Source organism: Acanthochromis polyacanthus, chromosome 21 (genome assembly GCF_021347895.1).
Source record: "Acanthochromis polyacanthus isolate Apoly-LR-REF ecotype Palm Island chromosome 21, KAUST_Apoly_ChrSc, whole genome shotgun sequence".
NCBI lineage: Eukaryota > Metazoa > Chordata > Actinopteri > Pomacentridae > Acanthochromis > Acanthochromis polyacanthus.
Genome location: NC_067133.1, coordinates 15,340,172 through 15,367,647, shown reverse-complemented (window position 1 = coordinate 15,367,647; position 27,476 = coordinate 15,340,172). Strand labels below are relative to the sequence as shown.

Here is a 27,476-nt window from a genome sequence, read left to right as displayed (position 1 = left end):
AGCTGCGCAAATAGGGGCCAATAATTGAGATTTCTTCAAATTGCTGGAAACTACCGTGCAGAACTTTTGTCTCCCCTTTCAGGCAGTGAGAGTAACTACACAAATACTTTTGATGTGCTTAGAATGGATGCTTTGCTATTCTTTGTTAGGCTCTATTACGTCCTCTCAGTGCTGAGTTTCTTTTTTTACCGGGAATCTTCTACTGGACCCTTCTAGTGTTTCTGCCATAGTCTCCACCATATTCATAATTACTTTAGCCTGTTTCATCTCAGCTGCTCCACTCTTTGGCTCTGGTAAACCAATCATTGCTGGAAAATGTAAAATGCATTGTACCGGTGCACCAGTGCAATTATGCTGCAACAAACACAGGAGTTAAACACCAGTAAACAGTGAAGTACAGAGAGATTTACTTGGAGCTGATGGAGTTCAAGGCCTTTATGTGAACTCATTTGACTTGAGTGTGTGTGACGTCCATTTCTATGTAAAATCCCACACTCCAGCTTTAATGTTTTCATAACTGCAGTAATAATAATAAAAGCTTTATTTATGTATGTAGAACTTTTCTGAGCTTTAAAGTACTTTAACGTTACTCCACCAAACAATGGCGCACAAAATCATAGTAAATAAAATAGAAGATAAAACAATAAATTGAACATCTACAGCTACAAATCTCCTTGGACAATGAAACACCCCTCTTTGCACACTTGGAAGTCCTGTTTTGTACCTTCAGTGTCACAATGGTGACTCTTAAACTTAAATTTCACTTTGGGGAAGAGGAAGAAGTCTCAGGGAGACAAGTCTCACTAGTTGGCTGGATAGGGAGCGACAGTTGTGTTGTTGTGCATGATCAATGTGCTGTGAATAGTCGCACAACGCATTTATATTCAAGCACCCACATGCCATCACGCCACAGCTCAGGTCGCTTGGGCTGAATGTTCTCCCCTCAGACACCTCAGGATGTTACAGCTGAACTCTGCCTTGGCAGTCCGACCCTGGGGAATGAATTCCCATGCAGAGCCATGTGAACGTCGAAGAAAACAACGAGCACGCCTCTGGTGTGCTCCTGACCTGACATGCCTTCTTTAGTCTTTGAGACTGTGGGCTTCTTCACTGTGAAAACTGTTATTTCTTCTCCTGGTGGCAACCGCAGACCCACCTCTTGTCACCAGTGAAGATCCTTCACATGAATGATGGATCATCCTGGCTGCTGACTGACACAAAATGTGGTGTTTGCTGTCTTGCTTCAGTGTAAGATCCATGCTAAAATCTCAAGTGAGCACCTACGAGTGGCCACAAAACTACATGTAACACAGATGCTGATTTTGATGACTGGTGTTCCTGAACAGGATGAGTCATGGAGCTTTTTGATCGCGCCACATAGGATTCAATCAATTCGGGAAACAACATTTTAAAGCCGAATGTAGATTCTTCAGACTGAATATCTTCAGTCTGTTGGACAAAATACGTTCAGGAGGAGTTTCTCTGCAACTCTACAGTTAATGGCTGAAACTGAAATGACAATCAAAATGAGATTCCAGAAACTTGAAAACACAATTACGACACTGGACACTGATCTGTCACACCTGTAGAGGTGAATCAGAAACCAAAGTGTCCAAGCTAACTGTTCAAAAAGCTTCATTTTAACTAAAGTGAAGGTCACTGGTCTGACATAATTTTACCATGTTGCATGATAAACATTTCAGAACACTTTTTACTTTGTTAAAGCTGTCATTACACAGTGTACATTTCTGCAGCACCAACCCGGAGTGACCTTTCACATTACTGAAGTCTTCCTTATTTGAGCTGAAGTTAATCACCACTTGGATGCCTCTTTTTTTTATAGGGAAATAGTCACTGTTTTCATTTCTCTCCCCGTAAAAACCACTTGACTGTAGAATAATTAAGGTTTAATACCTGAAAATAATTTTCTCTTTTAATAGGAAGCTGTATTTTTTATTTCAGAGGCGGTTGTTGTTTTATTACCCAGTCCTAGCACAAGTGAAATGTGCCTCTTGCTGCCCGTCTATAAGAAACCCAATTTGGATGAAGCCGTCAGGGTAGAACTGTAGTTGATTACCAAGGGAAACAACCGAGTCTCAAATCATTTTTACTTTGACTAAGAAAAAGATTTTGTGCGCTTGAAATGGCTCGGCCTCTCCTTTTTGTTTCTCCCTTGGTACAGAAGTCATCTTGCTTAATGTCTGTGGGTTTCCAGTTGAGGAGTTATGAGCCTGAGGACAATAGCCTGGCTCTGACTGAGCCTCTAACACTCAGTGTTGATTCATGGCTCCTGTACTCCTCAGCATTTTCCGCCCACGTAATGGATAAAACTGGAAATGTTTGCTGCTGAATGCCTTTTATTTCTCTCTGCTTGAGTGAAGCCTATTAACAACAATATAGGCTTGTGATGCATCATCAGAGAAGGTACCATATAAGTTGATAAGGTAAAAAATAGAGAGAGAACATGAGTTGGAGAACAGTCTGTCAGCATTTCCTGCTATTGAAATAGTTTTAAGCTTGTGTATATGAACAATAAGCCATGTGTGTGGGACAAAATAAAGTACAGAATTGTTTAGTTTATTACTTTATTTAACCTGCATTCTAAGCAATGTTCAGATAAAATAATCTTTGGCTCTTGCTTGACACATGTGACTGCCCTCTGCTGGAAGTTTAGAAAGAATGTGACTTTTTCTATATGTCAGCGCTGCTCATAAGCGTTCAGCTTGGAGTATAATCTAAGAAACCCATGGCATCATGAACAGGAAAGCTCTGAACACATATTTACGTATCATGTTTTGTTTGATTTCTGTAGAAATAATAACATAGGTTAAATTGCATGTTTACCTGTTGACAGATATCACATTTTTGTGTGTCCAGCTCACTTCCTGGGCAGTAAATAAAAGTTTGTCTGAGTCATTGGTTCCGCAGCTGCCGGTCAGGACTCCTACAGCAGGTTACATTGTTAATAGTGACAAAAGATAAATACTGTGAGGAAGAAAAGGCAGTTTGAGTAGATAAAATTTCTCTTTATTTTCTTTATTTTATCTATGCATTAATTTTTTTCTAATAAAGTACATTTTCACCCTAAAAATGCAATTTGAATGAGTTTCCAGTTAAACATCTCTCAGTTCAAAGACCCTGATGAGAGGGATACGTGTAGATTAAGGGGTCACAAGCCCAAAACTTAGAAGTCCGTTTTCTCACCCGAGACTAATTAAAAAATAATGAATTGGAATTGCGTCAGTTGAACATGGTCTCCCTGCGAGGACCTAATTATATCTTCTTTTCCAGATGCTTTCAGATGAATTTCACTTACATATAATTTTCAGTTGCATGAAATTGTAGGGAACTGTGAGACCTTTAAATTATAGCAGAGTATAGTGCTTGTATTACCAAATTTAAATTGAAAAAGCCAGCAGAAATGGACACTAACTGGCTTTTCATTTATTTGCATGCAATATTAAATGTTAACAAATTCTCAGGACACATTTATGAGATGTATTTTGTTTGAATTATTTCTGCCTAAAGTACCAATAAAACAATGCATGCATCAAATCTCATACTTATGTCAAAGTATTGCCAACAAAAATGTATTTGAAGAATAAAAGTAAATAAAACAGCTCCCATACAGAGCATTTCACTGTTGCTGTTGGTCAAAGTTTAGGTTGTTTGAATTAATTACTTACAGAATCAAGCAGTTGAATCTGTTCCCACCCTAGGAGATAAATCTGCTGGGTCATGAGATGAAAGTTCAGCTACACTCATTTGTCTAATTAGTTTTACTTTTCTCCACTAAAACGTTTCTTTCGGACAGTTAAGGGCAATTTCTTTTAAGCTACGATTCCGATCATTTTGAAGTCACTATGAAGATGTGAAATGTCGAAATCACTCAGTCCCTGTTGCATCACCTCCTTTTCTAACCTGCATGAAGCAGAGATGAAACGGCAACATTTAATTTTTGCAGCCTGATGCTTGACTCTGAGAAAGTTACTTTGACTTTGGTTGTCCATCACCGCCTTTAATCATGAAAAGTCTTCTGATTTGCATCCATAGTCACATGTGTTGCGCTGTTATTTTGTCCGTTTTTTTCTGTTTGTTGCTGCCTGGGTGTTGTTTGTCACAGATCCATTACCCACTGTCACTCCTCATCTCCTCTTCCTCCCTCTGTCCTAGCCGGCATGTCATTTATTAATTCAACTGATCAAACTCACATACCACTGATAGTTAATTGACATTGATTTGCAGAGAATCTGTGAAATAATCAAACGCGATGTGCAGGCACATGATAGGTGGGAAATGTGAGCTCCTCCAAAGTGTTTCCCAGCTGTTGCTTGTAATTTCCAGATGCTGCCTTCCCCTGCGTCACATACAGAGCAAATAAACACTGTGCTAATAGCTTGTAAACTGACTCTTGTTTATGTTGGGAAAATAGGAAGCTATAACTGAGATTCACACATTCGTTTCATCTTTCACAGGTTATTGACAGCGACTCCAGTTCTGAGTATTCAGATGACGACATCATGGGCAGAGGTCGATCGGAGCCCGAGACAAAGCCCATCTTGTCTGTCCGTGAGTATTGATCATTGTATCATAACTGTTTATTGTAAAGTTAGACGGAAACTGAAAAACAAACAGTGGTCTCTCATTGAAGTCACATGCTTTGCTGACCTGTGTAAGCAGCCCATTTATACAGACTTACTGCCAATATCATGTTACTTATGCCACAGCATTAAAACCACCTGCAGGTTAAGTGAATAATATTGATTGTTGATCATTAAAATGACAGCTGTCAATGTCAGCGAAAAGTGAGGTCAGTTCTTGAAGTTGATGACATCTTGGAAATGAAACTGAAAAAAATGTGAATTCGAATAGCAAGAACTTTCTCTGTTAATTATGAATGTTTGCACAGAAGAAACCATCATTTGACAGTTTGCATCTTTACAAAATAATACTTTCTGACATGACAGGAACTTTCAGGGCTTGTTTATCAGTCAAGTCCTCCAGTGATTTCACAACATTTTGCAACTACAAATGCGTTCATTGAGTTTTTGTGCATTTGTCAGGCAGCTCATTGCAGGATCTTAAAGCAGGCTGGAAATGGCGCTAACATCTGCATTAACCCTTTACGCTTCAGTGCGTCGTAGGTGTACCGCCAGCGGTACACCTACTAATTTGCATAGGAATTTCAAGAATGTCCGACGGCTGCAAACCCGATTATACAAACACTATACGCCGATGGAAAGCTTAGATTCTCATGACTCCGCCAGTATAAACCACTTTCAGATGTGATTACCACAGCGGGTGAGAAAAACACATTTGTCCGACAAAAACAAATATTCATCCATCCGTTCTCTATACACGGCTTCAACGCACACAGCGCGACTCACATTTCCGGGTTCATTATTACACACAGAAAAAAAGATTCCACAAAAAACGGCCATAATCCAACCTTTTACATCCAGACAACACAAGCCAGTAAACTATTTTGTCCAAAACATGTCCTGAAGTCGGTATAAAATCCACGAATCGGTCGTTTTCCAGGAAATGCACCTCGCGATGTGCGTCCAATATTCCCTGTATTTTTCGTAATTTTTTTTATTTAAAAATAGAATATTAGCGATTTTTTTGTAATGAAAACGGCTGGAATTGACTGAAGCTTAAAGGGTTAACCTTCTGTTTCCATGTTGGATCTGACAACTCTGGCTACAATGTTAACTCTGAATGCACCAAAACAGCATAACTTCAGTTCTGTGAGCAGCTTTAGTTAATATTCATGGCAAACACTAGAATTGGGAACAATTATACCAGTGAACTAATAATTGGGAACAGATTGACTGATTATCTGCTGATTGCCTGAATCCCCACAACAGCAGTCTCTATGGTTTACTCAGAATAGTACAGAAACAAACAAGAAAAGCTGACATCCAGTTAGCAGCAGTTCTATGGACAGAAGCGCCATGTTGATGAGGGAGCTCAGAGGCCAGACTGGTTAGTTGGAGCTGACAGAAAGGCTGTACTAACCCCAATAACCACCGTTACAACTGCATTGAGTAGAAAATCAGCTCAGTCTCAAAGCAACCTTGAGATGGATGGACTATAACAGCAGAAGGCCACTTTAGGTTTTCCACTCCTGTCTGCCAAGAGAGGAAATGTGAAGCTGCAGTGGGTGCAGGCTCACCAGCACTGGACAATTGAGGTTGGAAAAATGTAGCCTGGTCTGATGAATCTCTATTTCAGCTGAGGTTGCAGATGTTAGGTCAGAGCATGAATCCAGGCCATGTGCCAACAGTCCAGGGTGCTGCTGGTGTTACAGTGTGGTATGTTTTATTGGACACTTAAGGCCCCTAAATACCAACAATTATGGTCTAAATGCTACAGCCTCTCTGAGTATTGTTGCTGCCCTTCTAGTCTCTTTATAATAGTTGCAATCTTTAAATGGTGACTGCCAGCCGGACAATGCACCATGTCACAAAACAAAAGTCAAACTGCTTTCCTGAATGTGACATCGAGTTCAGCAAAGCAAAATTTTCATCAAGAACTGAGAGCAAAGAGAGCCCCAGCAGAAACGAGATTCAACCTTTGAACCTCTACAATGATGAACAGTAAACTCATGAAGTGGTTAATGAAGCAGTTTCGACCCTTCTTTTATAGTGTTTTTTTTAAAGTATCAGGTTCCTCTTTGTCATTCATCTACCACCACTGTGCATGTTGATTTACTACAGATGGCCTTTTTATGTTTTCACAGAAAGATCAGGTGCTGGTGATCATTTCGACATCTTGGAGCGAGTTGAGATGGGTCAAATGGCCTCCATGTTCTTCAACAAAGGTAATATTCTTTTGCCTCAAGCTTCTGCTGTTACTGCTCATTATTCAATTAACTCCAGACACCACCATCATTAGCCACGTGTAGCATTTATGGAGGAGTAGTGAAGGTTGTGTGGGATCATTTGGATTTTTTTGCACCTTTTATGTCCTGTCCTCACATTTACAAAGCAAGGCTTCTGGCAGTTTAATTGGATGTAATTATATATAGATAAATTGCCTTTGGTTGTAATTACCTGTTTGAGACCCCCATCAAGGTTGTTAATCTCAGTACTGAGCATGTGTGGGGGTGGGAATATAACCTGTACTTGTGGCAAATACCTGAATGATTTGGGAGCTAATGAGCCCTCTGCTAACTTGTGATGTTAAATTGAAAGCAGAATCACCTTGAACCAGAGACAAAGAAGACCTTGCGGCTTTACATCCCTCATTCATATCAGTACATTGTCCTGGTGGTGTCCGCATGCAGCGCACCCTCCTTCTTGCCTCCTCCCTCCCCCTGGTCTGCTTCCATTAAGCCACTCGACTCTTCTTAACCAGATGTGAGTGACTCAACAGTCTGCAATGTCCCTGTTGTAGCAGGAATAAAGGAACAACGAAAAGTCAAAGCTTTGACAACATCATCTGTGCTGACACGTTCTGTCCTTCAGCATTTCAACAGTAGGTGGAGCACTTGGCACACACGGTGTAACACACATCCACTCAGCTCATGTTCACACCCACACGTGTGAACGCACTCATGCATGCCATCATGCAGCTCACGCTGTTAAAGCTGCAGTGTGCTTCCATCCATTCAATCTCTTGTCACTCACTGGGCCGTCCTACCTGTTAAAGGTTCTGAAAAATGAAAAAAGTCTTTGCTGATGACCTTTCCCACCATGATACGCAGGCTGCGTGCAGGTGAGACACGTGGAGATATCGATTGGTAATAAGGAAATTAGTTTTCTCTCCTCTTCTGTCTCCCCGTGTGGTGGGAGAGCTGCCCAGTGACTCTAATCAGAAATGAATTAGAGAGGCACGAGTCCCAGCACATGCTGAACCAGGAAAAAAAGAGATGCAGCTCTCTTGTCTATCCTGACAGCACTGATCTGTTCAGCTTTTACCTGCCGTCTGATATTTTCTTACCTGTGTATGAGCTTCCTTTTTGAGCAAATGATGAAAAGTAAAACACCAAGATAGGTGCCATTTTCAATTTTGGATGCAATGTCATAGTTTTATACTGATACCAAAACAAGTTCCCAAATGTTAGAGATTGTCTAAAAAATATTTTTCTTTAACTACCGATGATTGAGATTTTTTTTGGAGATATTACTATGCAACTTACCCAATTGTTTACTCACAGATTAAGACTTGTTTTCTCTTTTTTTAAATTATATGTTTAAATATGCAAATTAGGTACCATATCAATAAATATGCACCTGTTTGCAGACACGTCCATTTGACAAAGTGTTGTCTTTCTGTCAGTCCTCGAAAGAATGAATTATTGAATTATGAAAATGGTGCAAGAAAAAATATGTTTCTATCTGCAGTGTTTCGCCTTAAATCCGCAACTATGTCGTCAAAGAATAAGAAAACTAGTGCTTTGGACACACTTGCAATAAATACAAAACATGATGTTGGCCGTTTCGTTACGTGTCATTGTTTCCCAACAGTTGAAAATCTCCTTGCAGTGGTAGGTGGCACATTGTGACTGATGTGGATACGGAGACTCATGCAGTTCAGAGAGAAAGCGTAAATATGAACTTGTTTTCTGTAGCTACAAATTACAGATGGACTTTAAACACCTCATTTGCGTCTGTAGATGCTACTAGACAATTGTATACAGAGAAGCCTCTAGTCCCCACTCAGTTGCTACACCTCAGGCAGATGTGTGACAAAATAGACTTTGAAAACATTGAAAAAGGCTCTTCTAATATCCGATTGACCTAAGTTGAAATGGAATGATTTTATCTACCTGAGCCACCAGAGCTAGACACAGACGGACCTGCAAAATGTCATACGCTTTGTGGTGACCAATGAAAATGATTCAACAGACTTTTTGTTGCATGCATGCACAGTGGAGCCCTGTAAACATACAAGTCCTACGAGGCCAATATTAAGTGTTTGTCAGTTTTTGATAGTCAGTGCTGTAGATTAAACCTGAAATTGCATGGATAAAAAATTAATTGATGGCAGTTTTAATTAAAATGTATTGAGTAAACCATTTTACATGCAAAAAATATGTAGCATTTTTCTATGTGAGTCTTTCCTATTGAGTGAAATATCTTTGGATGTTAGACTGTTGGACTGGCAAAACTAAACACTTGACAGATTCAGGTTTTCCTTTCTGCAGATGATTTTGTTGCTGGACTTAATGGATGCCTTCATTAGTGTGAGTGCATTGACAGACCTATTCAGCTGGCCATTTAACTTCAGATGACCTTTACCTGCTGAGGCTAATTGTAATTCATGTAAAAACGTCCTGAGGACTGGTACAACTGTCAAGAAACCTATTGGTTACGGACGTTCAAATAAAGCATCTATATCAATATAATAAGCCATAGCTCGGTACAGCTTTGTGCTATTGATTTTTTTCATTCAAACCTACGATTTATATTGTAGACCTAAAACTAGAGACAAGATTTGTTTTTTTATGACATTATGAAGTTGTTTAGCTGAACAGTAGATGATTAGTTGGCCACGGTTTTGATAACTGTTAGCTGCTCGGGTTAGTTTACTTTGAAGAAAATATTGAATGTCATTTGGCTCTTCAAGTATGGATATTTGATTTTTAGCTTATATGATTCAGAGTTTCTGCTTTTCAGACAGTGCACACAACATCTAAATGCATAACCAGAGGTGAAAACTCAAGGGTGTTTTATTTCCCACTATTTCCTTACATTTACAAAGTTCACAATAAATAGCTTTATGAAGAAAATAATCAACAGATTGAATACTTACAGTTAGTCAAAGTTATAATTTAATTATAATTTATATTCTGGCTCTTCCTCTTGGTCAGGATCCATCCAGGTTTTATAGTTTTGCACTAAGAATAGAAATGGAACTAGAAATTTAAAAAAAAAAAAAAATCATATTTTTATATATCTGAAGTGTTTAGAAATGCACCAGACATGCCTGAAAATGTAAATCCCAGTCCTCTTCTGAGGGAACCACTGTGCAGTTTGTTTGAAGTGAACTTAATCCAAACCAACTCCAGAAAACAGCCCTAAATTGCAAGGGAGGCTGAATGCTCGGAGACAGATGTTTTCATCTGAAAACCAGTTGTTCCCTTTTCTTGGAAAGCAAAGAAAAATCAAATTGACAGAGAACAAACTGCTGTCTGCACTGAGAGGTCTATTCAGTGTCTTTTTCTCTTCACATTTCCTTGCTGATGTGAACACCATGGAGATAAATCAGTCCATTATACTGTGCTAAGGTTACAGGACATTAAAACCGTTTTAACATCACCTCCCCATTCTTCTAAGATAATAAACTGTAGGTGTGATTGCACACTGTCTTTCTGTCCTGCACCTTTGCAGGCAATTAAAAAGCATCTCTCCTGCTGTTGAAGAGGCACTCTTAGAGGGCATTTGACTTCCTCTTGGGCTGAAATTGACGTGGCAGCAGCAGCAGCGGTAAGGCAGGCTTGGAATAAGGCCATGGATATCGTATCAGCCTGACCTGCAGCCACTGACAGGAATGTTGATGGGGGCTGGTTTATCTGCAACACTGTGGAAAGGTGTTACTATAACCTTCATATTGATGATTTGAAAGTTGATTAGAAGACGACTTTGGCTAAAGTCACAAACAGAGAGACTTAACAGAGTGCTGTCCTTGCATCAGCATCTTGTCTCAGCTTTTCTTACCTTTGTGATATAATGTGGTGGTTAACATGGCGGCTGTGCAAACAGCAGGATTGTTGCTTCAGTGGAAGCCGTCCTTCCCCTGACATACGGAGGACTGTGGCCGTGAATACTAATTTACTCTGCTGTAACACGGGCCTCTGTCTTTAATGAGAGCCAAACATGGGCACATCCATTTTTAATACTTGAGTGACTTTTACTTAAATGTCATACTTGGGCATTGCGAGCGCTGGCAAAATGAAAATCAAGAGTGCCTGAGCTGCTGGGAAGATTAATGGACGTGTTTGCTCCAGCTTGCATCCAAATCATTTTCAATAAGCCACTGCTACAACAGTTTCCTGTGCTAGCATTATAAGAGAAGCACTTTAATTGCACAGAAATGCTATAATGGCTAACTATGATTAGCCCAACAGATCAATATTCCAGGTTGGGTGCTAGCAAGGAAGTTTGCTCCATGAAAGCTTCATTTGTTTGGCAAAATGAAACCAAGTGTGGACTGTTCTGTTGTCATTAAGAATCTGCTCTTATTTCACATCAGCTCTGTTGAGAGCAGTGCCTTTAAAGTTTTGATCATCAGTGATATTCTTTTTAAAATGTTGTCTATCATTTTCCTACAGCCTGCTTTTGTCTGTCAGGGATCTACTTGTTTAATTGTAATTGTGCTGTCCAAAACACTTTTAGCACTTCCACCTCTCAAAGTAATGCTGAAATCAAGACTTTAAATAACAACAGCTTGCATTGTAGCAACGCCAGGATATATTTGTGAACATTAGCGCTGACATAGTTTGTCCACAAGAGGGTAGTTGCAGGTCTTTAGTACATACCAGCACTGAAAGTAAGTACATTTACTAGTGTACTTGAGTATAATTTTGAGTTACCTGCAGTTTTTTCGACATTTCCATTTTCTGCTGATATACTTCTTCTGCTCCTTCATAATTATTTGATGATTTAAGTTTCTTTGCAGATTAAATGTAATAGTCCAAAATATAATCCACATCATTATGTAATATTACAGATTACGATAAAACTTTATTGTTCCCCAAAGGAAATTAATAAGCCGTCCAGCATATATATACTGTATGAATTAGTTAGGACACCTTAAAATGATGATGCATATAATCCATTAATATACGTTAAGTTGCCACCCTACATTCACTTTGGAGTGTCTGTACACTGTGGTATTGATGCTTTTCAATATGTACACGCCCTAGGTACTCGATTTCTAATATATATATTTTGGGTGCAGCTGTTCAGTAACCACACTTTAGAGGGCCTCTTAATGTACGAACAAAACCGAGCCAGTTGGGGCTTTGTAGGTGTTGCATGGTGACGTGATCTTCACGTGCCTTCCTGTGAGAAAACGGGGATAATTGTGGACGACACCGATGCTACCAAACACAGGGTTTGTTATCCGCTTGTCTAAAACACTTTTATAATTTGACATATTTCAACACTCGATGTGACAGTGTTAAGTTAACGTTACCTCACAACCGCTAACCACTTTTGTCCGAAACTGAAAATGACTTTGTCGAGGCTGATTAGCCATTACTGACTGGGCAGGGAGTAATTAAACAGTATAACCCCCTCGCAAACAGAAATCGGCTGACATGAACATGCTGTCGAACTGAATAAAGGCAATTTGTAGCGACTGTCTCATTATCAGGCTAATTAAACTGTTTATGTATACTGCTACCTGATTTTTAAGATATCACTATTTGTGCCTGCTTCAAACCTTTACCGTTAGTCATGCTTGTAACCATGTCTCGTCTTTGCATCTACTCCCAAGAAAAATAATTGTTTTCAGGTTATTATGTATTGCCAAAATATTCCTAACATTACCTGCATCATGCAGAAGTTGTGTGTTGACAAAGTGTACCTAAATTAGCCATTTCTACCTCAGCTCTGTCCTATTTACTTATTTTGGAGGCATATTGTTAATGGCATTGTTGCCTCGCGGGGCTGGCTCAATTTAGATTTGATTTGTGTAATTTCAGTTAATCAAAATTTCTCTCTGTCAGTCCCACAAGCAGCAGAGCCTGAATATAAGAAGGGAGAGACTAATGAGGTGAAATTAAAAGTTAAAATTCATTCTCCTTCTCCTTGTTTTAGAGACTTTTATTGCTCATTGTAAGGAGTTATTTGTGACTGAACAGAACGTAAACAGAATATTTCACCTTGCACAACAGGTCACAGTAGACTTTTTGTAATGCATTACTTGAAATATTGTCCACATCCTATTATGAATTAGTATTAAACCCCCGAAAGCACTTTTCAGTAAGTCCTGTTGAGTCTTTTCTGCCTCTCTGTGTTGTGGCCTTAACTAAATGTGGCCTTTTATGCTTTTCTCTGCAGCTCCTCACAGGCAGGTTGTCATGTCCGCTGTCAGTCAGAGGCAAAGTGTTGATGGATAGTGATGCTTTTCACAGCTTCATGAAATACTGAGCTCCTACATGAAGACCTGCTTTGCAGCATTTATGCCTGTGGCTCTGGGTAATGGGGAAATATTAGTTACAGTGCTTTGAAGGCTTGCTTCCCTGTGGTCATGCAGAGCTCTCTATTTGCTATCACTTACCGACAGCAGAAGCAGAGTACAGTACGTCCTGTTTCTCCTGTCTCCAATTAAGGCATTAATATGTCTTGTTGATGTTTATGCAACATGTGGGGATTAATACTGAGAAAGAATTGATTAGTAAACATGTCTTGTTTGAACCAAGACCAGATTTTAACATCTTAATGCAGACCAAGATGAGTTGCACTGCAGTCCTGCTAAATATCCTATAGTGAATTCATGAATGATTAGATTGTTTAATTTTTGCTGAAACCATTTTAGAGAGGATTCAATTGTGTCTTTATTCTGAAGTGTGTAGTTTGTGGTGGTGTTAAATTACAGGTGAAAAGAATAACATTGATTATTTCATTACAGCGACACAAGTCAAGTGGACAGTGTAGTCAGTCAGTGAAGTGAACAGGAAAAATGGGCAATGTAGGGACATATTGACATCTCTGTTTATTCTACAGAGATGTGCTTCTTATAGTTTGTCCACCCTTACGTGCATGGGGTGAACAAAATAGTGAAAACATCTTTCAGGCTTCTAATTGATTCACAGAAACATTGTCAGATGTGGTAGGCCTGTTAAGACAAACCCAGATTTACTGACCATACAGACAACGGCAGTTTTGGTTTATGCACGGCCAGTTTTTCAGCCCTAAAATCAATTAGGCAAATGCAGAACTGTTTTGTCACAGCTACAGAGCTGAGAAATGGCTAGAACATTATCAAGAATATCCAATTATAGGTCCATTCATTTACCAAGTGTGCAATGCAATTGTCCAGATAGATAGATAGATAGACAGATAGATAGCGACATTCAAGGTGTGCAGTAGCTCACACTTGTTACATTTAAGGTAAGGAAACCAGTGTACAAAAGAGCGTGCTGTTATCGTGTAAATCATGATAGTCGAAGAAATAAGTTGCCGAAATTGCTGTTCTTAACAATAAAAAGAGTAAATGCTTTGGTGCAGAACTAATCACTCAAGAAATTAATGCAAGATACATAACAACCAACAGTGCTGGCAACCTGTTCAAATATGACGATTTGTAAGTGAAATATCTCCTTATTTTGAACTGGTGGATTAAACAGAACAACTGACAAGTTTTGTTTTTTACAACTAGATGAATGGTTGTTTATTAGCCAGCTACTTACTGATATATTTGGCTTGTAGTACTGCTTAATGTAAGTGTTTGATTAGCAACCTCTGCCTTTAATATGTAAAAGAATCAGCATAGCCTGTACAGCTGTAAATCTGTCAACTTTTATTTCTTTTTAATAGACTGCAGGCTCTAATTTCCTTGGCAGTAATGAGTTAGCTGAGGGGTCTGGTTGGATGGTTGAACCTTTTTCTGAGAGCTCAAGAGGATGATGAATGTGTGGTCCTCTGTGTTGATGTGTCTGCTGGACAGAGCTCTCGATCTTGGCTTGGCAGGGTGTCTGGTCTGGTCTGGGCCTGCCAGTCAGATGTGTGAATGAAGAGAGGAGGGCCGATGGTTATAAGCTTGTTGCTGTGGAGAGTTGGGGCTGACAAGGAAATTTTCCTTCATGGAGTGATTAGTTTTTTAAATTAATACCATTAATATCTTTCATTGAACCAGTAAGATGTGTCTGGGCTGTCCCAGAAAAGGGATGGAGGGATGTGCTAAGTGGAGGTGTAGATGAGAGTGCATTTTAATAGAGATGGCGCCATAGTGGTAGAGTTTGACACACATGGTCATCAGCGATCCTTCATGATGAAGTGTTTGGACAGCTGCTAAAGATGAAAAATGTGTTTGCTTGTCACCTATTGATCTCGTGTTCCTTTATGATTTGATTCACATAGAGAAACAAGTCATGAATCCGTGCATCATTCATATCTTAATCTTCTCATTTTTGTCTTTCAGTTGGCGTCAATATGTTCTACATCTGCATCATAGTCTATCTGTACGGAGACCTGGCCATCTACGCAGCAGCTGTGCCTATATCACTAATGGAAGTTGCCTGGTGAGACCAAAAGACTTTCTTTATTTTCATTTATTGTGAAATAAAATGTACATATTGATGGATTTGCTACTTCTGTTGTTTAGGAGCATTCAGAACCTTTGCTTTCAGTGTTGGCACATCTGTCTCCTCCTCTTTGGCTCCTCTATCTCACTCTATTGTCTATTTGTGACCTGCTGAACTCAAGATTAAGACAATAAAGCTGTGCTGACAGAGATCTGTAGGCCTGCTCACCTCTTACTCGTGCTCCTGGCATCTGAGTCATGTTGACTTGCTTCCAGATACGTTTTTATTGCTCGTCTGTTTGCCAGACTGGGTGAAAATGAACTATTTCATATTGTCATGGACTCAGATCACAGTAAGAGTTGTTCCCCCTGCAGTGGTGTTTTAGTGAGATGATTTCAGGATTGTGACACTTAAAGTTTCTGACAGTGATGATTTTGACAGTTTGAGGCAGTTTCAAAAAGTTTAAATGTGTGTTTCCTCAGCTATAATGAGAGTTGGGTTGGAAGATGTGATCAGTGCTGCTTATTTCTCTGTCCATCTGTTTGTCAGCAAGATCACACAAGGACTTGGCAGAAAGGTTGAGTCATGGCACAGGAAGAACTCATGAAATTTGTTGCAGATCCAGACCACAGACAAGAGCTGCAAAGATTAATCAATTAGTTGTCAAGTATTGAATTAATCACCTATTCTTATAATTGACTTAACAGCTTGAGTAATCATTTAAGAAAAATTCTAAAATCTCTGATTCTAGCTTGTTAGATGTAATGATAGTGTGTTTTCTTTATGTCTCTATGACACTAAGCTGCATGTCTTTGGGTTGTGGATAAAATGAGAGATTTGAGGTCTGATCCACATTTCCTTTTTACCATTTTCTGACATTTTCATAGAGCTGGTTGATTAATCAAGAAAATAATGAAAAGATTAATCTACAGTGAAAATAATCATTAATTACAACCCCTCCTTGTATTTTACCTTTGTCTGCCTTTAGTGTTTTCTTCAGTAAGGATAAACCAGGTTAATTTGATGCTATCTAGAACAATGCACTTTGGCACCAGTGTTAATGGTTCATATTCTTAACAATCTCAAGTGCTTAAACATGCGATCTGCCTTTCAGGAAAATTGTGTGTAGATAAATTGTGTAATCAAGGGTAGCTGGACTGAACTTTGAAAAAATAGGTTTAGGAGGCAGAGATCCATATCTCTACTTATCACTGAAAAACGTGGCTTAATCTCTTTATTGTTGTACTCTTTTGGTCACTGAACAACAAAATAGGTCTGGAGCACCAACCTAATGACCAGTGAGTCTGATCCGGCTTAGTAAACTTGTGTTCTTTCTGCCCCTGTTGCCTGTGATCATCTATACTGTTTTAATACAGCTCATGATTTACTGTATTTTCTGCTTCTGCTATCGTAAAACTGAAAGAGTATGGAGTATTGACATGATAGTGGATAATAAACAAGTGCGCTTGAATGCTTTGATGTAATTTCTAAAAGATCAATTCTCCCTCTCCACACTTAAATAGAAGACTGGAGTTTTCACTTAAGTCTAGTCTGGAGGCTTAAAGCTCGGTTTTAGTGTATGAAAAAATGATGGGTTAGTGTAGAAACCCGTTGACAAGATGTTTGCAGAGTTAGAACGTTACCAGAATTTTCTCTTGTTTTTGTCTTTCCAACCTATGCCCTAAATCACAATTACAACAGAATGAACAAAAAGAGACTGATTAAAAATGAGCAGATTTACTTTAGTCTGATCCTATATAAACTGTTCATGGTTGAAGGTGTGTTCTGTTTTCCTTGATTGTGTGTTGCTTAAGCATTAACCTATACTATAATTAGAGACTACTTAGAAACTGTTTATCTACTACTTTTCCTGGAGTTGCAGAAAAAGAGTAAAAAAAAAGTGAGATAATGAGAACTTAATGAGACGTGCTAGTTTTTAGCAGATTTACATTTAACACTGTAACTCATTATTATCTACTACATAGGCCTTGACTTTGAACTGTTCAGGATGGTTCTAATTCAATTTCTCACTTGTTCCCGTTTAATTTTCTGTCATCCCCTGCTTCATCGAATTAATTCATAATAACAAAATCACAGTGGTGATTTATAGTTAAAAAAGGTCACAGTATAAACTCTGTCCTTTTCATCTTCTAATTGTTGCTCTGACAAAGCCCCCCTGCCTCATCCTGTCTGGAGGCAAAGCACACTGATGCTGTCTCATCGTATTAAATTCTCCTCCACTGAGGTCCAAACCTTACTAACCTTCCAGCGAGAATAAATGTGAGATGTAACTGAGACTTCAAAAGCAGTTCTCTTCGCCTGGAGGCTCAAACTGCAGACTTCTCAGTGACATGATCAGAACCAGATGATTTTCCTAAAGCTTGGCGTGTCATGCAACAATGATAGGGTTAGTGATTGCTTTTTAGAGATACTCTTTAGGGTTTCACAACTCCTGCTTCAGACAAACAAAGACAAATTGTAATAGAAAGACTGTACAGTAGATCTGATAGCTGTGGTGATGATCTGGCTATGTCAACACCTAACAAGGCTAGCATAAAGTTTTGTGTTTATGTGTCTGTACAGTGGAAACCACTCCTGCAGTGCTGGAAGTGTGAAGTACAACGATACAGACCCATGCTGGGGCCCGGTGACAAGGAAAGATGCGTACAGAGTGTTTCTGGTAAGTGCTGATTCCTCGTCTCAACAGAATGTACCTCGTTTTTTTACCTTTCTGGTAGGTGCCAACACTCGACCAGTTATCTGTCTCCTCCTCTCAAGCTCTGGGAAGAGGGACTTGGCCCTGGGTTGTCGTTAAAAAGGCTGCAGTCAAAATCAGTTGACCTCAAAATGTTAGGATGAAGGCCAGACTGTGGTGAGCAGGCATACTGTAGCTACTCTGTACTGAGCTGCTCCCTTCAATATCCAACTGCAGTTGATTAATTACTGAATGCATTTACAAAGATAAGATTACAGTGACAACCTTCAGATTTTTGTCATTTAAGTGAAAATTGCCTGTAGCTGTTGCTAATTAGTGTTAGATGTATGAGCTGGCCAAAGACCAAGTGAAACTCTTGGCTGTTGTCTGGTCACTGTCCTCTCTGCAAACCTCTGCCTTTACTATTTGTACAGTTTTTCCACTAAGGCACAATTTCACACGTGTTCTTTCTGTTTAGGCAGAGAATGAACTGGCTCTTGGCTTAGAACGTCATCTGTCAGCGGCTGGGGGTGGGATTATTGTGGCCCAACAACAGCAACTAAAACTCTGTTTAACCATTTAAGAAAAACAAAACAAACAGTGCTAGTTCGGAATGAGGAAAAAGCAGAGCTTCAGTCTAGATGTGTATGTGGAAAGCCAATAATGTAGTTGTCTTATTTTCCTGATGTTTTAATATCGCCAGCTGGCATGGAGCAGCGTTCACAAACACCAACTGCCGTTTGCAAAAATGTTTATATAAACTGACTGGTGATATTAAACATCAAATGGCAGAGAAAATGAGATGAATAATGGCCTCATCTGCTTCCCAGCAGTTGTCTGTGGGAGAGACAAACTGTCTACGTGCACTTCGGTCGTCAGCAGAAGTTAAGAATAAACTAAACAGATCTTTGGTAATGGAACTGGTGTTGGAGCAGACATATGCAGTCATATAATAATGTGGCTCTATGGTGAGAAACCAAACTGGTTCTTTGACAGTTTGCTGGTTGAACCACCTCCAAACCAGTGCAATCACCAACCTAGGACTAGTTAGTTTGTGATAGTAGAAATGAGGTATTAGATACAAAAATTATCTGTTTGATTGTTTAAATGAAAGCTGCTGGATTGTTTGATTGATAGTTTTGAACAAACTAACACAGTGGCATGTGTGAAATTAGCTAGTCATGTCATCATCTGATGGATAGATAGTTGAAAACTAGCAAATAACTATGGATTCTTGCAGGTCATATGGGACAGGAGGCTGTGATTGTTTGGAGTCCAGCATGTATCCTTACCATATGAAAATCATATTGAGTGGTACATTACATCATACCATGACAGACATTAGAACTGCACTGCATTTAAACAAAGACAGTTTGCAGTAGGTGGGAATTGTTGAACAGTAGACGTACAGCCTGTTTTCAGAGGGAATTTCTCCTCTTTGAAAGTTCTTCCACAGTGAGCATGCCCCTGGACAGTGAATAAAAATACACTTTTGGCCCAAACAGCTATGCTCTGTACATCCTCTGAAAATGTTTTCATCTCCCGTAAGAACAAGGTGTAATGTGCCAAGCCTTGCCTCCGTTTCTGTCAGCTTCTACTCTAACAACATTTTCTGTTCTTCCTCACTCAAACTTCCCCTGACACCCCACCTCTGCAGCTCACAGGAAGCACTTTTGTGTCCTTGAAGTCCTAAGCGAGCCAAACTCTGTGATTTCCACTCGAGCTTTAACTTTGCTCTGCGACAGTGATAGATGTGCTGATCTACTCCTGTATAATTTCAGTGCCTCCCTCCTCTCTGCTCGCTCTCCTTGCTGTCCTTGCTTATATTTTAATAGAATAAGCAGGCCTCAGATAATTTGCCAATAAATGAACTTTTCTCTCCTTTATCTCCTATGGGATAAGCTTCTTACTGTATGAAGCAAATTTAAATAATGCTGATTTGCAATCTCCGGTCAGTTTGTTTACACTTGCATTTTTGCAGACTAATTTTCCAGTTTGATCGCGACCAGTCAGGGAAATAAATATGTAGCACTGAGGCGGATTTTCATCAGTGAACAGTAACAAGGTTTGTTAAGGTTTTCTACAGAAATGTTTTGTATACAAATTACAGAATTTTCCAGCACTGCTAGCTCATGATAATATGGTCATTTAAATCACTGACTAGAAAATGAGAAGCCAGAAGCAAAGAAAAGTGAGCCTGCTCCTCTTTCTCTGCTAGTCGGTCTTACTTTCCTCAGTACGTCACATTAATAAACATAAGCAGGTGCAGTAATGCTAGAAGAAGGGTGACCAAAAGAGCATACACTGAAATGTATTTTAAATGCAGTTTGTTCCACAGATGCCAAAACTTATCACGTCAAAATGGGATATGATAACGGATCGCAAAGCAGCAAATGCTACATCTTAGTTTGAGATGTTCCCTGAATCCTAGCGCAATCAGAAATTACAGTTTTTTTTTAGTATGAACCCCAAACATGTGGTCATAGTCTCCAATTTTGATGAAAACTGTGACAAATCTGCGTAGTTTTGTTCCATATCAGGATATTGCCATCAAATCTGAGACAGTTTTCTTTTCTTCCAGTCCCACAAAACCTTTCGCATGTACAAATTAGGAAAGCACTCAGAGAGCGCCGTACTCCATCAAGGCTACTTGGTCTTTGTATCATTTCCGACGCCTGAAATCTTTAAAAAATGTGTGCATCCAGACTATGAGCCACATCACTGCTAAAATCTGATCAATTGGTCAATGTGTCATTTCTGAGCTTCCCTGAAAATTTCTTCCAAATCTGTAAATCCGTTTTTGAGTAATGTTGCTAACAATGAGACAAACCAACACCGATCTTCACGTAACTCCACTGAGGCTCCACCTCCTTGGCGGAATAATAAAACCAAAGCTCAGACCATTTAAATTTGATATCAAATTAGGTGTTTTCTCCAGAATGATGGTGGAATAAATGAGGTTAAGGTGTAATCTGTTTAATTATGTTTCTAAAACACTGACCTCAGGTATCAGAGAGGATTTAACTACAGTTGGATCAGTGTTCTTAAACATTGTCAATTGTCTTTTGATGTTAATAGCTGGTCCATATGTTCATAGTTATTCTGGCTTTTTCTGACATTGTTTTATGTTTTTACCCAGCAAATCTTTCTTTTTGTCCTTTTTGACCTTTTCTTTAATAAATACAACTTCATTAAGCTGTAATAAAAAATTCAGTAACTCCTGATAGCGTACTATGCCGTGGGTGGACAGTATCTTCACATTGTGTCTGTGTGTGTGTGTGTGTGCTTCCTCAGGGTCAGAGGCTCTGGCCTAAAGACACTGCCCAGACTCTGAATGATGAGTCTAAATAATTGACTTTCTCATCAGCTGTTCTTTACCCTGTGGAGAAAACCCTCAGAACCTGCCCTACCCACGATCCACCGGGTCTCCTTTGTATTCTCAGTGTTCCAGTATGAGCTGAGGTGTCAAGGTGCCCTTCTTCCCCAGCGCTGAACCGAGAGTCCATTTTTTTAACTGACCATTTTCACTCATTTTCTCCTGAGGTCCAAAGTTTCAGAGTGGTTATTCAGGGAAGCCATGCTCAAAATTGCTCGCTGAAAGATGGAAGTTTGTGACATATAAATCTGACCTTTATCTCTCTGAAGAAACATCTTCTTCCAGCTGTGTGTGGAAAAAGGCCATTCTAATTCCCCCCCACCATCCACTCTAATGACTCACAGGGTGATCTATGAATTATTAGAAGACAGATAGTCGCTAACAGTGGCACTGGCATAAACACCATCAAACAACGGATCAAGAAATATCAAAGCATCAGCGTTCACAGAATCAAAATGAGTCTTGCCGTCACCTCATTGATAGAAAAAATACTGATGGTGGCTAAGAAAGTTTCAAGGACATTCTTACCACAAACTTTTAATTGTTTTGAGTATGAATATAAAGCAGGGCTCTTGTTGCTAAAGCTAAACCATCGTGTGGGTGTCTTAATAGTCTGTGGCTCATCACTCCATTTTTAGGTCACAGTAATGTCATGACTCCATCACTTAATGCTACAGGTTGTCATCTGTTGTCATCAGTATGGACAGATTATGAAACGATGGGTCTCTGGGCACAGACCTCTTTAAGGCCATACCAACCAAACTGAAAGCCACTCTGATGTGATTTGTGACTGTTTTGTGCCCCACCTGTGTCTCATCCTTTGTGTCACAGTGGTAATTTTTGCATGTCTTTAGGATTGTTTTGAATCTCATTTTGGTCGTTTTGCATCGATTGGGAGGTTTTCTGTCAGTCTTTGTTGTGGTTTTGTGTAACATTTTGATCGTTTTGCATACCTTTGTAGCCATTCTGTGACTTTCATTGTGGTAATTTTGTATCACATTTAGATTACTTTGTTTCAATTTCTGGTTCCGGTTTGCATCTCCTCTTTCAAATTTGAGACGTTTTGTGTCAGAGTTTGCTCATTTTGCATCTCTTTGGAGGAATTTTATGTCTCTTTGTTGTCATTTTATGTCACATTTTGATAATTTTGTATTCTTTAGCAGCCATTCTGTGTCTCTTTGTGGCCATTTTGTGTCACGTTTTTGGTTGTTTTGCACATCTTTGGCATCATTTTATGCCTTTGTGGTCAGTTTGCATCTCTTTCATATATTCTTTTACTTGTTTTATTCCTCGGGCCTGTGGGCCTGTGCCCGATAAATCTGTTCAGCCATCTGTCCATGGTCATCATTCAAAATGTGAGAAATGATTTTGTTTTCAACTAAACTGGACCAAATTCTAAAAATGTTCTTATAATGCAAATATATTTGAGGTAAAATTTGACATTTCTGGGCAAAAAAGTAATTTTAAACACCTCCTCTGTGTGAATTTGTACTCCACTGTACTGTAGTAATGTGTAGTGAAGTAATAGGCACCAGTGGATGGCTGTGACAGTGTTATGCTAAGACCACAGTAAAGGGAGCTGCTTGGCTGTGTCCATGGGAGTCACCAGGGGTGATGTTTGAGACATTACTGCAGCCATAACAGTTTTAGAGTTTAGAAGATGATGAGAGATTAAAGAGCAGCCTGATTATGGTGTTGTTCTGAAGAGCTTTAATCCCTGTGTATGTGATTGGGGCTGAGAGGGAGCGAGAGGCAAAGAGACTGTAAGGGCAGTTAATGTCAGAGGGTTTCAGACAGAGGGAGTTGTTGTATTGATGGATGGAGGCTCGACACAAGTTCAGAGGTTTTCACGCACTTTTTTCCCACTGCTAGGCTTTTTTTTTTGATGCAAAAACCTGTGTGTTTTTAGGTTTCTGTATGCCTCATTGATACAGATTTCAAAGGCTCCAAACATCTCAGGCAATAGCTAACAATTATTAACTAATGTATCTTCTTTATAGAAAAGTTCCATATCCCAGTGCACAAGGTGGTCCTTAAAAGTTCTTTTGCCATCCAACAACCCAAAGATATTGAGTTTACAATTACTTAAAATCCTTAAACATTATTAACTGGAACAAGAGACAAATTACATTTTTTCGCTTGGTACATGGCAGTAAAATGATTATTACTTTTGCTGCTGATTAATTTTCTTTTTAAAAGCCCATTTAATGATCTGGACACTAATCCATCTTCTGCTGAAAAACAGTTTAGCAGCCAAGCTTTTATCAGAGCTTCATGTCATCAGCCTTATTCTGTGGCGGCCCGTCCGCCTGGACATGGCGTTGTTAGATTTTCTATGTGGGTCTCTTGAACGCTTTTGGCAGCTTTCCCCCAGACGGATGGTCTGCTGCACTTGGGGCTCTTTGTTCGCAGTGGACAACAGATTGTGGGTTATTTTTAGGTTTGAGAACAGCTGTCCGTGTACAGATGACCAGACCTTTACCAGCAGCACTCCGGCAATCAGCAGGAATGAGGAAAAAGGAGAAGAAGATTAAGCTTAATACCTGGTTTAGTTCTTTTTGTTTTGTTTTGTAATCTGTTAGTAACTTCAACTGGTTAGTATTTAACCTGTTGCTGGGACTGTGTGTTGCTTTCTTTGTTGTCACATCCGTGTTTATGACTTTGAACAGTTGAAGGGCGTGATCGAATATAATGTGCTTTCAGGCATCATGTTTTTTTTTTATAGCACCACCTTGGGCCCATTTTGACATATGTCAGTCATATAAGCTCAGTGTCAGTTTCGACACTGGCGCTTAGCCTATAGGGAAATGAGGCTATATGTGTAATGTCCACCGAGTTAAATTAGCTGAATTCTTCCTTTAATCTTTACAGCAATCTGTCTTGTCTTGTCATATTCAGTTTTGTTCAGCTTTTCCACTTTACAGAGTGATCTTAAAATCAGCGTATTGTGCACCAACCTCTCATTTTTATGAAGACCTCAGTGCTGAATTCACACACAGACAGGCTAATTACTCTATGATAATAGGGCCTAAACACGGTTGATATTTCATCAGGTCATCTTTGACTTAAATCAGTATTGACTTCACGCATCAGCACCATCAGCTATGGACATTTTATGACAGCCTTCATCCGAAGTTCTGAAAGCTTTTAAGAAAATCAATTGGCCGTGATTTGCTCTGCCGCCGCTGATTGATTCTCATGTTCACCACCCAAGTGGACGGCTGACGGCCTTTGTTCCCGTATCTACAATATCTGCCGCCTCTGAGGGCGTTAAAGAGAGATGATGGAGGCCCTTGCATAACAGAGCACTCAGTGTTGATCCTGGCCCTTTACACAGCTTTGATTGAAAAGATTAAGCGGGCATGAAGCAGTTGGATGTTTCTGGGTTTTTGTTCAGCTCCAACAGAGATTCCTCAGACCTCAATTAAACTTTGCTGTCCTTCATTGTCCCCTGCTAAGTTTTCTTTTTGAATTTCACTGCAGGGGCTTTGCCACAGTGGCTAGCCAAGCAGTGGTTGGTACACGGCACCCCGCTGGACAGCCGGTACAATTTAAACGGCTGATTTATTGTTCTCCCAGTATGTGGGAAGTGATGGAAAATCAATGCAGTATATGAGCTCAAAAGCATTTATGCTTACGCTGCATTGTTCAAAGTTTATCTTCATGCAGATACTTCAATTACAGTGTGTGTGTCTATTAAGCCATGCCTGGTTTCACATGTTGAAATAAAGTAAAGGCAAAGTTACTGCTCGTCCCCTAAGAGTTCAGAAATGACCCAACCTGCCACTTTCCTCAATACAGAGCTGATTGATTAATTAAATGACTAATAAAGATTTATTCCAAGATGAATTTCAGTGACCTTGATGGCCGTTCCCTGTGGAGGCCTCCTGCCTTCTTTTTACTGCTGTGCTTTAGCCCGTTACACTGAGTTAATAACACACCAAAAGAACATATAAAGCATTCATGCTTGGTTTCACCTGTTAAACTAATGGAAGAAAGTTTTTTTTTCTCCTCAGGAACAAAATACTAGAGAAAAACCTTGAGAAGAGTTACCTGGTGTAAACTTTATTCTTTGAAGCTCTACAGTGATTTTAAGGGAGTTTTTACTGTTATATTCACCCTAATCTTTCCCAATTTCTCATGAAATAATCCTAACAACAGATATGTTTACAAAACATCATTGAAACTGTGCAGCCAAAATTGGATCCAATACTGCAAGCTGAAAATGCAGCGTGGTATTTGTGGACTTACCAAGTCTATTGGAGAAATCTGGGGTAAACGGCAAATTCTGACGGGGGAAGAAATACAAGTAGTGAGATGATGATCAAAGTCATTTTTTTAATCTTAATGCTTATTTGGATTTAAAGTGAAAATTATGCACACCTGGAATGTCATGAGTAATCCCTCATGGTACAAGGAAATACCATGAGCCCAATCCACTGCAAGTACAGTTATACAAAGCTGAAGCAGGATGTTGTTCAATAAACTGTGATGGATGTTTGCCGTGCATGGTTTGGGTAATAATTGTACCTTTAGGTTTTGTTTTACTCTGATTGTTTGTGTTTGGGATTTTTGCAGAAATCCTACGTCACTGTTGTTAGTATAACTGTAAAGAATGATGACTTAAAAACTATGAAAATTAATCTAAGTTGTAATGTGCTGATATATGAATGCGATTTTTTTTTTCATTTAAAGCAGCTCATTTTTGGAGTTGAACAGATTTCTTTAAATTCCTAAGCAGTACACACTATGTCTCTGAGCTTCACAAAAGGCATTGAATGATGGTTCATGAGCCCCATTTTCCTGCTTACCAAGCTCATATTATTGTTATTAAGTAGCAACACTGGAATAGCTTGACAATTTATGAGCACAGGCACTTAAAGGTGGCGTTTGCAATTTTAAGCCTTACACTTCATATCTTCATAGCAAATATCTCATCATGGTCCGCTAGCTGTTTGTTCTGTGTGTGCTGTATTCTGCACAGCTTTGGCTCAATAAATAAGAAACAGTAAATTGACAAAAGGGACAGTGGAAGCTAAGATATGCATATCCGGCACTTGCTAACTAGATAAATATCAACAACCTTTCTCCAGAGTCAACAGCGCCAGCCTCACATTTACCACACATGACTGAAGCGGTCATGTTTGAGATTTAACGTAAGGAGGTATATACACACGTGGACAAAATTGTTGGTACCCCTCAGTTAAAGAAGGAAAAACCCACAATTCTCACTGAAATCACTTGAAACTCACAAAAGTAACAATAAATAAAAATTTATTGAAAATTAAATAATCAAAAACAGCCATTACTTTTGAATTGTTCATTAACATAATTATTTAAAAAAACAAACTAATGAAACAGGCCTGGACAAAAATGATGGTACCTCTATAAAAGATTGAAAACTATTTGACCAGAGTGACATGATTAACTCAGGTGTGTCATTTAATTGACATCACAGGTGTTTCCAAACTCATAATCAGTCAGTCTGCCTATTTAAAGGGAGACAAGTAGTCACCCTGCTGTTTGGTGAAAAGGTGTGTACCACACTGAACATGGACAACAGAAAGCGAAGGAGAGAATTGTCCCAGGACATCCGAAAAAAATTATAGACAAACATCTTAAAGGTAAAGGCTATAAGACCATCTCTAAACAGCTTGAAGTTCCTGTGACAACAGTGGCTCATATTATTCAGAAGTTCAAGACCCACGGGACAGTAGCCAACCTCCCTGGACGTGGCCGCAAGAGGAAAATTGATGACAAATTGAAGAGACGGATCGTTGGAATTGTATCCAAAGAGCCCAGAGCAACCTCCAAAGAAATTAAAGGTGAACTCCAAGGCCAAGGTACATCAGTGTCAGATCGCACCATTCGTCGTTGTTTGAGCCAAAGTGGACTTCATGGGAGACGACCAAGGAGGACACCACTGCTGAAAAAAACTCATAAAAAAGCCAGACTGGAATTTGCAAAAATGCATGTTGACAAGCCACAAAGCTTCTGGGAGAATGTCCTTTGGACAGATGAGACCAAACTGGAGCTTTTTGGTAAGGCACATCAACTCTATGTTCATAGACTCAAAAACCAAGCATACGAAGAAAAGAACACTGTCCCTACGGTGAAACATGGAGGAGGCTCAGTAATGTTTTGGGGCTGCTTTGCTGCATCTGGCACAGGGTGTCTTGAAAGTGTGCAAGGTACGATGAAAT

General features: G+C 39.4%; 1 protein-coding gene across 1 annotated transcript in view; it reads left to right on the top strand.

Annotated features, from left to right (window-relative positions):
- Positions 1-27,476, top strand: part of tmem104 (transmembrane protein 104) — a 72,077-nt gene that overhangs the window by 5,815 nt on the left and 38,786 nt on the right. Inside the window, exons 5-8 of the mRNA XM_022209277.2 lie at positions 4,476-4,569; positions 6,746-6,826; positions 15,100-15,199; positions 17,786-17,882. Coding sequence (XP_022064969.1) covers positions 4,476-4,569; positions 6,746-6,826; positions 15,100-15,199; positions 17,786-17,882 — 372 coding nt within the window. The remainder of the gene's footprint in view (positions 1-4,475; positions 4,570-6,745; positions 6,827-15,099; positions 15,200-17,785; positions 17,883-27,476) is intronic.